The sequence below is a fragment of the Tasmannia lanceolata genome, unplaced genomic scaffold, assembly GCF_043159265.1.
Source record: "Tasmannia lanceolata isolate RefF3 unplaced genomic scaffold, GAP_Taslan_0.1 ptg000013l, whole genome shotgun sequence".
NCBI lineage: Eukaryota > Viridiplantae > Streptophyta > Magnoliopsida > Canellales > Winteraceae > Tasmannia > Tasmannia lanceolata.
The window spans coordinates 17,894,723-17,905,120 of record NW_027518690.1 but is presented as its reverse complement, the minus strand read 5'-3'; the positions used below and the strand labels follow the sequence as shown (position 1 = coordinate 17,905,120).

Sequence of the window (10,398 nt, the reverse complement as noted above, 5' to 3'; positions counted from 1 at the left end):
ACCCTGATCTCTGATAGCTAGTAGGACGTGGGAGAGGGGAACCTTCAGTGGGGCGCTTCCCAGTCTTTTGAAGACGGGGACAGAGTTCCGGCTCGCCTGTTTTTCCTCGGTTCGTGGCCTCGTGGCCCTTCGGCCGTCGTTGCTTTTTCTTTCATCGGGGCCGGCCTGGCTCTGCTCTCCGGCGTAGGCTTCTTCTGCTCGTACGAACTTGTCAGCCTTGGATTCAAGTTCCTCTAGGTCCCGTGGTGGCTTGAGAGTAAGATGCAGCTTGAGATTCGGGTAGGTGGTGGCATGCTTCAGTGTTGCGACCGCAATTTGGACGTCCATGTTAGAAAGCTGGGCCAATTCGCCGTTGAATTTTAACATGAAGTCTCTTAGGGTCTCGTTTCTTCCTTGTCGGAGAGCTAGGAGGGCGTCCGGTGGATCGTGGCGGAGGCGGTTGTTGGCGAACCTTGCGCTGAACTTCCTTCCGAATTCGTGGAAGGATGCGATGGAGTCGGGCTCCAATCTCATGTACCAGTCGTTAGCGGTCTTTCTTAACAGGGAGGCAAAGGCTCTGCACATAAATCCGTCCAACGTGCCCCGGAGCGTCATTACCCTTTTGAAAGTTTGGAGGAACTCGAGGGGGTCTGTACTTCCATCGTACAGACCGAAACGGGAGAGGTCTATTCCTGCCTCTACTGGGGTCTTTAAGACCTCCGAGGTGAACGGGGATGCCGTTTCTCTCTCCCATTCGTCGAGGATGCCGTGGGCGTAGGACTTTTTCATTTCCAGTTTTACTTCTCGGATTTGCCTTTGCAGGTCGGCTATCGGATCCATACCCGGGGGTTGTGCTGAGGTTGCTACCTCCTCCGTCTGAGCTGGGGGCGGTTCCTGGAAACGAGCAGTCTGGGCAGGGGGAGTGCGGCTTAGCGTAGCTTGCTTTCCGTCGTCTCGCTGGTGTCCCCTAGCTGTGGGGGCAAAGGGCTATTTGCCGATGGGGATGGCGTCCGACGGGTCGGTGCTCGCCTTCGCCGGGGATGACGCTCCCCCGGCTGTTCCTCGTCGCCTTCGTCATAGGCTTCCGTTTGGTCATGTGTTGTCAGGGGCCTCCCCGTGGCCGGAGGTTCCGGCGGAGGCAAGCGTTGGAGTAGTTCTTAGCGGAGTTCGTTGAACATTTTCATGGTGGGGACCATCTGCGGTGTGCTGGAGGAGGGCTGGTGTCGGCCCGAGAGCGGTGAGTTAGGCTCTCGGGAGCTTGAGGTGTGGGTTTGTGCGTGTTGAGCTTGGCTCCTGATCATTACCCCTATTTCTTGCTGTTGGGTGTGATTTCTCATCGCCATAAGGCGTTCAGTACTCGACGAGTCCCACGGATGGCGCCAATATGATGCCGTCTGAATCCGGGTCTGCGATCGCGCGGTCGGTAGAGGGCCTCCGCAGGGCCTGCAATCACAAACAAAGGGGGTCAGGGGGTCCGGGGTGGGTCTCGGACGACCACTTTGACACCCAAGTCAGATCCTTCGATCAATCAATATAAAGGACAGCGAGAAGAGGAGGGGGTTCGATCAGGTTTACCAGGACCAAGGCGCTGGTTCTTTTCTGGGTGCACGGATGAGTGGGTCGGAGGGGACTAACAAGGAGAGTGGGATTAAGTTCCTAGTCTCCTCTGTTGTTGTCTCGCCTCTTTTTCCGGTTGTTATGCGGGAGCTGAGAAAAAAAGGATGTCTTTCCAAAAGGCCGATCCCTCTCTTCTTCCCTTCCCTCCCTTTTAAAGGGAGGCGCGCGGACCTTTTCATCATTATGGAGAGAAAACCTTCCTTTGCAGGATTCGACCATTCTCCTGCTCCGCCGGCGCGCGTGGCTTTGCCGGATAATTCCTTCCATAACTTGTGATGATGAGGTCTGGACGGCGAGAGAGCGACACGCGTCGTGATCGTATGGTCTTGCCGTTTCCCAACGCTTTTCTTCATGATAGTTAGGCTTTATTGGTGCATGGACGACACGTGGCGAGATTTGAGAGCAGCGCCGTATTTATGTCCCATCATACCGTTCATGCCCTCTTTCTTTGGGTACGGAGATTGCGAGACCGCGTGTTTGGCTTGGATTGATAAAAAAAAAAGGCCTTCCTTTCCCTTCCCACCATGCCATTCAACACCTCACAACACGTCTGATTTTTAGCCATCACGATTAGGAAATCCCTAAAAATCAGTTACCTCCCTTGATTTCAAATATCAGACCCCTCTACCTCCTTGCAAACCCAATCTCAGCCGTAATCCCCATCTCCTTTCTCAGCCACCTTGCTACCGAGGTACCAATCTTACCACCCATTACTTGCTGCAGAATTTTTCTTCACTCCAAGCCAAACAACCCTTCAAATTCTGCAGAAAACCCACGACCCGAGCTCTCAGGTTTATTGAACCACCTCCTCTAGCCCAGCCATAACCACCCTCAACTTCAAATGTATGAGAACCCCGCAACAACCCAGATTTCTTCCATGCTACTTTTCCTCTTAAAGTAGAGCCTAAAGTTAGATGCCCAGCTGGCCTTCTAAAATTTCGTGATTCTAGCCTATTAACAGCCCACTATCCTCTAAGAATAGCAACAATTCCCCCTGACTTTGCAATCCTAAGTTTCAGCCCCAGTGACTTTTTTCTTTTTTTCGACGGAAGCATATGCAGTGTAATCTCCCAAGTTTTAGGCCATAACATCGCCTTAATCCCTAAATAATAGGTGCATCCCCACTATCTATTGTCAGCCGAGACTTAACAAAATAAAAATCGTCTATTCACTCTTTGGCACAAATGGCCTCTCTGCAACTCACTTGAACCAACCTTTTCCCCTCTAAGTAGCTGCCCAAAACCCACTTTAAAATATCAACCGAGATCACCTATTCATTGTTGTTAGACCAGGCACCCTTGTCGAAGGTATTTTTTTTTGGCGGTGCATGGATGGATGATAGAAGATGAAAAACTAAACCTGGGTAAAGATAAGGAAAACTTGCTTGTGCGGGAAATCCGCATAAAAAATCCAAGCCTTCTTGAGGGTGGTGTTTGCTGTTGAAGCAAGATGGTCTGATGACCTTGCTCTGATACCAACTAACGCAGCGGATCAAACGTAGAATCGCACCCGAAGTGTACGATTCGAAATAGGCCCTTGAATCCACTAGGGAAGAAGAAGAATCCTAGAATCCACTAGGAAGGAGAAAGAGATATAGAGAGTAACTTTGATATTATTCCATTGATTGATTATTTTCACATACAAGCTTTCATATTTATAAGAAAATAAGAAACTAAAAAAGAAAGAAACTAAATCCTACTAAATCATAAAATATCTCTTTCCCGCTTAAGAGATCAACAAAACAGGAAACTAATGCTAGAAAAAGTAAAACTTACTAAGAAAAATAGGATACTAATCCTAGTGGAAAGAAAAGAAAGAAAGATGCTAATCCTACTTAGGAATAAAATCCTAGTATCCTAGTGAAATAAGAAACCTACTAGTATTGTCCTACGTCACAAGTGGTTTTGTATAATTGGTTAAGTGTTTTCCTTGATGTCTAAAAGAACTATTGTTAACCAAGACTATTGCCATTCGTGTGAAACAAATTGTATATAGAAGAGGAGTATGTATCAAAATACTTAAAGTTTAGGAAGTTTTGTAATTATGTTATTTTCACATAGATTATTTAAGAAGTTTTTAATCTAAATTTTAGGTAGCAGGATTGGGCGGCGAAAAGGGATTGGAAAGATCCTATGATTTTCAGTATCTTTTAGGATTTAGCTGTTACATAAACTTGCAAAAGTTTCTCTCCATAGAGCCTACTTTGTAGGGATTAGATTATAGAGAAACTTTAGAGCCTTTTAAAGTGAATTCGAAAGATGTCACGTCCAAAAGAAGGTGAGCAAAACCAAGTATAATTTTTCCTATATCTATAATTTATTTAGAAGTAAAGAAAACAGACACAGTATGGTTGGAGACTACAAAGGAAAAAGAATAAAGAGGGGGGAAGAAGAGGGTCTCAACCTTTCTAATTTGTGACGGACGGAAGACTCTCGCTTCATACAAAGGATGAGATTAAAATGGCTGAAATAGGAGGAGAAATTGGAATAATTGCAAACGTTGAGAATTTGAAGAGTTATACGTAGGAAATGGCGTTTCTTAGTAATTATCTTAAAATAGAGTTAATTCCTTCTGATTTCTTTACCTAAATAAAAAGAAAGATGAGCTTTAAATAGCGTGACCTAAACGAAAGGAAATATTGGAAACGAAATAAGTGATAAACGAAAGAAGAGACGCTTTAAATTTTGGAATGCAGTGGGGGTGCCACATGGTGACACCCCGGGGTACCACATTCATCTTAATATATATATATATAGATAGATAGTAGATAGACTTACACACAATTCCAAGCTTTCCTTACATGAGATGTCCTAGAGGAAGATTCATATAGACATCTTATAGATCTCCATGTAGGAATGCATTCTTAACATCCATTTGTTAAAGATTCCATCCATGGTTATCTACATTGAATTTAATTATTCTAATGATTCCCTTTTTAGCAACTAAAGCAAAAGGTCTCCTTATAATCAAATCCAAAAGTTTGGGGTGAACTCTTTTGCTACCAGCCTTGCTTTGTACAGTTCAACTTAGCTATCACTATTATACTTGATCTCATTATACTCACTTGTACTCAGTTGATTTTTTCCCAGTTGACAATTGAGCGTTATCTCATGTATGATGTTTCCCTAATGCCAAAAGTTCTTTCATGATCCTTCTCCACACAGGTTAGGAATTTGCATCATGAAAGGAGTGGCTTTTAGATATAATTTGAAAGTAAGACAAAGTGTGTAGCAGACACGTTGCAGTAAGATATATGATTTTGAATAGGATACAAACTCACATGACATGCAAAAAAGTCTTTCAAGTAAGGAGGATTAGAGACATGATCAGATCCGTGTAAGAGTAGAGAATCAAAAGAGTGAGCATCGATTGGGCTACTGATATTTGTACAACCAGGCTTTGATAATGGGGCGAACTCACCATATTTTACACTTTTTTTATTGGCTGCTAACGGCTTTTTAGGAATTATAATAGCCTTTAACACTTGTTTAAATAGTGTAAGATCAGGTGAATTCACTAGTTATCTAAACATGGTACTATGGATAGCAGTAACCTAATCTTTTCATTTTATCTTAGGTATAGGATCATTTGTATCATTAAAAATGATTGTTGCTGTAGTATTAGGAAAATGACATAGTAACGAGGGTTGCTAGGAAGCTCTCCATACACGAATGCCTTCCTACTAGGAGTGCAACTCGGGTGGGTTCAACCCGGAAAAAAGTCGGGTTGGGTTTTCTCAACCCGGGTTGAGTTCAGGTCGGATTTGGGTTGAGGGCTTGGGCAACCCAACCCTACCCGAGTGAACAAGACATTTTTAATATTTTTTTTAATTTTTTTAAGCTTAAATTCTTGGGTTGGGTCAGGTTAAACTCGTGTTGGGTTGGATTCGGCTTGGCAAAAAGGGTTCCTCAGGTTGGGTTCGGGTTGACAAATGGTTGCTCGGGTCAGGTTCGGGTTGGTCTCAACCCGACCATTTATTTTTGTAAAACACGTGTCCTCCATTTCTCAGCCACACTATTAAAACGGAAAGTCATCCACTGTACCTTAGAAAAAACGAGAAGAATCCCTCTAAACAGTAAAGAAAGATCTCCCTCTTCCTCTCTTCTTCTTCTTCACATGCAAAATTAAAGAACAGGTAATTTCCTTTTTCATTCTCTTCATCTCACTCTCATTTTCAATTCATCTGACCAAAAGACGAGACAAAAAAAAAAAAAGCAGAGAGGGAAAGGGTTTTCCCCAAATCGTTATTGTTCGTTTTCTCTTTTTATTTGACTAGAAATGGTGGATTTAAACCCACCAGTAGAATTAGCTCCGATCAACAGTGCGATTTCATCAGAAGATCTAGGGCATCAATTGGGTTCGAAGAGACAGCGAAGGCCGAGCGTCCGATTGGGGGATGTTGGGGAACAATCGGCTGCGGCGGTAATTTACGAAGCTTATGTTAGGCGTATAAAGCAATGGAATTTGGATTCTAAGTACAGTGATCATGCCCTAATTAGGGACTCTGTGGGGGTGGGGAAGGGTTCGAAGAAGAGGCCACTTACTAATTTGCGGAATGGGGATTGCCATGAAACCCTAGAAAATACCCTAGGAAAAACCCTAGACAAAACCCTAGGAAAAACCCTAGGAAAAACCCTAGACAAAACCCTAGAAAGTGATGAGAAGAATGGGTTTGGTGAGGGGAATTTGGATTTGGCGGTGATGGGAATTGGGCGAAGGGGGAAGGATTCAAAGGGGAGGAGAGGTGGGGTGGTGGCGAAACGGGCGAGGTCGAATTGGGTTTCGAAAACCCTAGAAGGTGGTGGTGGTGGTGGCAGTGAAGAATTAGGGTTTAGGGATTTGGAAATCGAGGGTTCGGAAAGCCCTTTGAAAGATCAGTGCCCGATGGAAAACACTGCGTTTGATTTGGGGCAGGATGAGAGGGAGGGGATGTTTCCAAGCCAGAGGAGAATGGTTAGGGCTAGGGTTTTGGAGAGCAAGGATCATGATCCAGTAGAATTGGATGAACCATCGGATACAGATGCGAGGGATTGGAAAAGTGGGACGAGTGGAGAAAGGAACGGGTTAAGCGACAGAAGATGTGGATCTCTTGAGGATGGGGTTAGAATGTGGCTTAATGGATTGGGTTTGGGTCAGTATGCACCGGTTTTCGAGATACATGAGGTGGATGAGGAGGTGTTGCCATTGTTGACATTGGAGGATCTCAAGGATATGGGTATAAATGCTGTTGGTTCGCGGCGGAAAATGTACTCTGCAATCCAGAAGCTTGGGAAGTGTTTTACGTGAGATTCGGATAAAGGATGTTTTACATGGGGTAAATGTACTTGCTGAAAGCTCAAGTCCTTTTTTTTTGAATCTTTTAGAAAAAATTACTCAAGTTTTGGAAATCTTCTTTTTCTTTGTATTGCCCTTCATGTACAGGTCAATGTACTGATGTAGTGTTTTTTCCTGTAAAGAATGTTGAGAAGCTGTCTTTCTTAGACAATATTTAGCAGTTGTTTGTGTTTTATATGAAAATCTTAGTTATTCATAGTCAGTGGCTTGTTGAGGTTTTCCCTTTCATAATAGCCTTGTTGAAGTCATCGCAAAAATGTTGAGGATCCATAAAATGATTAGAGCTTTCGATGAAAATCGGATGATGAATTTAATAAAACAAGTAAGCAACTTTCATCACTCATGCCTTTAGATGGGGAATTACTGAAAATCATATGGTCTTTTTGTTGTGTTGCCATATAATGAATGAATTGAATTTTCTTCAACCATGCATCAGAAGATTATTGGAAGGTTTGTTTATCTGGTTAAAGGCCTTTTAGCATTATTATGACCTTGTCTTTATCAATATTTGTATCTTCTTTTTTGAATGATACTGATCTTTGTATCTTTTAGTGCCTTTGCCCTTATGATATGGTAATCAATATATGCCTTGTCTGAACATGATAAACTGGATTTTGTTTTTGATGCAATATAAACTGGGTTTTGTTTTTGATGCATTGGCGGGAGCCTCATGCACTGGGCTGCCCGTATAGGATGTCTACCCTTGTTGATACAGAGATTTGTGAGTATAGGCTTCTGATAGAGACTTTGAATTTAATTGCCTACTATTTCTTGGACAGTTTTTCTTCCTGCAAAACACAATCAGGAAGCTGACTAGTGACCTTTCATTGAGATCCCCAACAATTCTCATCGAATGGCACACTATTTGAACCAATAAAAAAAGGGCACACTATTTGAGTAATTATTTGCATGCTATAACTTATTTTGTTGTTAATTGTTCACTTTGTATATGCAAGATCTTCTTAAATGCTTTCTGGTGAGACATTCTAAGTGTATGTATCATGCATGTGCTGAGAAACCTGATTTATGACAAACATGAATGCTACATTTTTTTTCTTTTTTGAATAATAACCAGGATTATCCCAACAAAAAAGGAAAAGTCGATGAATGAGCCATATGGTCATGATGAAACCGAATTAGAAACACGACTGATAATCTAACAAGTAACAACATCCTAAATGGGTATGCAGTCCCCTAAACAAGACCCTCTCCCACGAATCACTGAGATGGTCATTGTGGAACAGATATAGAAACATAACTATGAATCTGATGATACCCTAAATGGATATTATGATCCCCTGCTAGTGACTCGCACTCCCTACCATTATGAATAAGCCTCTGCACTGGCCATCCAAAAATGGGTGAAAATTTATTGGAGTCCTTAATGCCAATCAGGCCCGAGAATGCTTTACAATCTCCCCCTTCATCATTTCAGAACACTTCCCAACCTCACTGGCCCTAGTTTTCTCCATGAAGATTTATCAAAATTTAGGGCATGTTTGGCTACCATGAATCATTTCCCCAACCTAATCACGTATTTTAGGAGCCAAAACCATAATTTTCACCCAATGTCCCTTTCAAACAATCGTCTTACATCTGTTTGGTTTCTGAGCGAAGTTTCAGTCCTTTCGATCGTCCTGCACCAGCATGTGAGGGGATCATGAAAAGCCCCTAAAAATAAGGAAAAAAACTCTAATTTAAGTAGGGTATTTCTTTCAACGTTTTTAGTGATTTCCCATGCTCTCTGCACTCATACCATCTCTCCCATCCACCTATCGCTCACAATTGGGAATACTAATATTCCATGGATTAATTTTTCATGGTTGCCAAACATGCCCTTAGGTCATGGCAGGACGTGGCAGCAGTTTCCACTAAAATCTCTCTACTCTTGGACACCTACTATAACTTTCCATTTTTTTTCTATATCTTGGATCTAGTATCCACAAAACACTTTATCCCCACTTGAGGAATCAATGATTTTCCAATTTCTGTCTATATCTTGGATCTAGTATCCGCAAAATGCTTTATCCCCACATGAGGAATCAAGGATGGGAACTTTAATGTCTCATTAATTTTTTCACTATCGATGCTTTGTCCTTAAGGATCCTCTGGTTCCTTGCATTCCAAATGAACCAGCCACTGCAAATGGAATCATATTCCCAAGAATTTTTACTTTATCATCAACATGCTATCAAGAAACAGTCCCCCACGAGGTCCTGCGGGCTTTTGCGGCCAGAATTGGTGGGGTTCTAAGGAATAGTGTTGGGGAGGTCTTGTGGGCTTTTGCGGGCCCCATTGGTAGAGCCGATGCAACGGAGGCTGAAGTGAAAGCGCATCATCAAGGTTTGAAATTGTTAGTAAGAGACCGGGTGGATAATGCGATAGTCGAAGGAGACTTAGTAAATGTCTTAAGGTGGTTAAAGAAATGAGAAATCCCAACATCCGCCTTGGAGACTTGATCAGCTATTTGACGAAATGTTTAACTGGATGGCTCGGTCTTCGTTGTCATTTACTCACGTTCGCCGATCTGCTAACCATGTGGCCGATCGACTTGCGCGAGTGGGTTTTTCAAAGGAGGCATTAACCCTCTTTGACAACCTTCCCCCTTATTTCCTCTCATCTTGTATCTTTTCTTTCTTTTTTCTTTTCTTGTGCATCTCTCTCTGTACTTTGACCATCTCGGTCAACCATTTTCAAAAAAGAAAAAGAAAAAAGAAACAGTCCCCCACGAGACAGGTTAAACAGAGTGGGTGCTCAAGTGACATCAAACCACGATAAAATGGAAACTTTACTTTGCAGTCCACTTTGCAATGGGTAAGGAGTTGATTACAATTTCCCTTGCCAACCTTGCACATTTCACCTCTATTTGCTATCTGGAACTTCTTTCTATTCAAATGAGTCACCTACAATAAAGAGAGCCGACAAACTGCTCCAATGCTAGTTTGACTGTCGGTTCCATGCTAGAAGCCTAGAGCCTCTGTCTATTGAGTTAGCTATCACTGACAGGTCGAAATGCACTACATGGATGTCACTGATTATATGCTTGAAATGAGCTAAGACTCTCAAAATGGTATATGTAGGTCTTGAATATACAAATGTGTTAAATACTCATACACATAAATCAAAACAGATAACTAAAACAAGTGCTATCTATTATTAGTTATATAAAACAATCATTCTAGAGAATACTCTATGTAAGAAAAGACTTGCATGATTATAAAATAATCATTCTAGAGAATACTCTATGTAAGAAAAGAGTCGCAGGATTCGATTCTATGAAGTAATGTTACGTACTAATCTTTCGTAGTTCTGTGATATATTCATCAAAACAGATAACTAAAACAATTGCTATCTATTATTTGTTATACAAAATAATCACTCTAGAGATTACTCTCTCTAAGAAAAGACTCTCTGGATTCAATTCTATGGAGTATTGTTGAGTATTTATCATAGTTGCTTGCATAGGAT

General features: G+C 42.2%; 1 protein-coding gene across 1 annotated transcript; it reads left to right on the top strand.

Annotated features, from left to right (window-relative positions):
* Positions 1-5,625: 5,625 nt before the first annotated feature.
* Positions 5,626-7,132, top strand: LOC143890886 (uncharacterized). The gene has a single exon (XM_077395569.1). The coding sequence runs from the start codon at positions 5,875-5,877 to the stop codon at positions 6,880-6,882; it is 1,008 nt and encodes a 335-aa protein (XP_077251684.1). The 5' UTR covers positions 5,626-5,874; the 3' UTR covers positions 6,883-7,132.
* Positions 7,133-10,398: the final 3,266 nt, after the last annotated feature.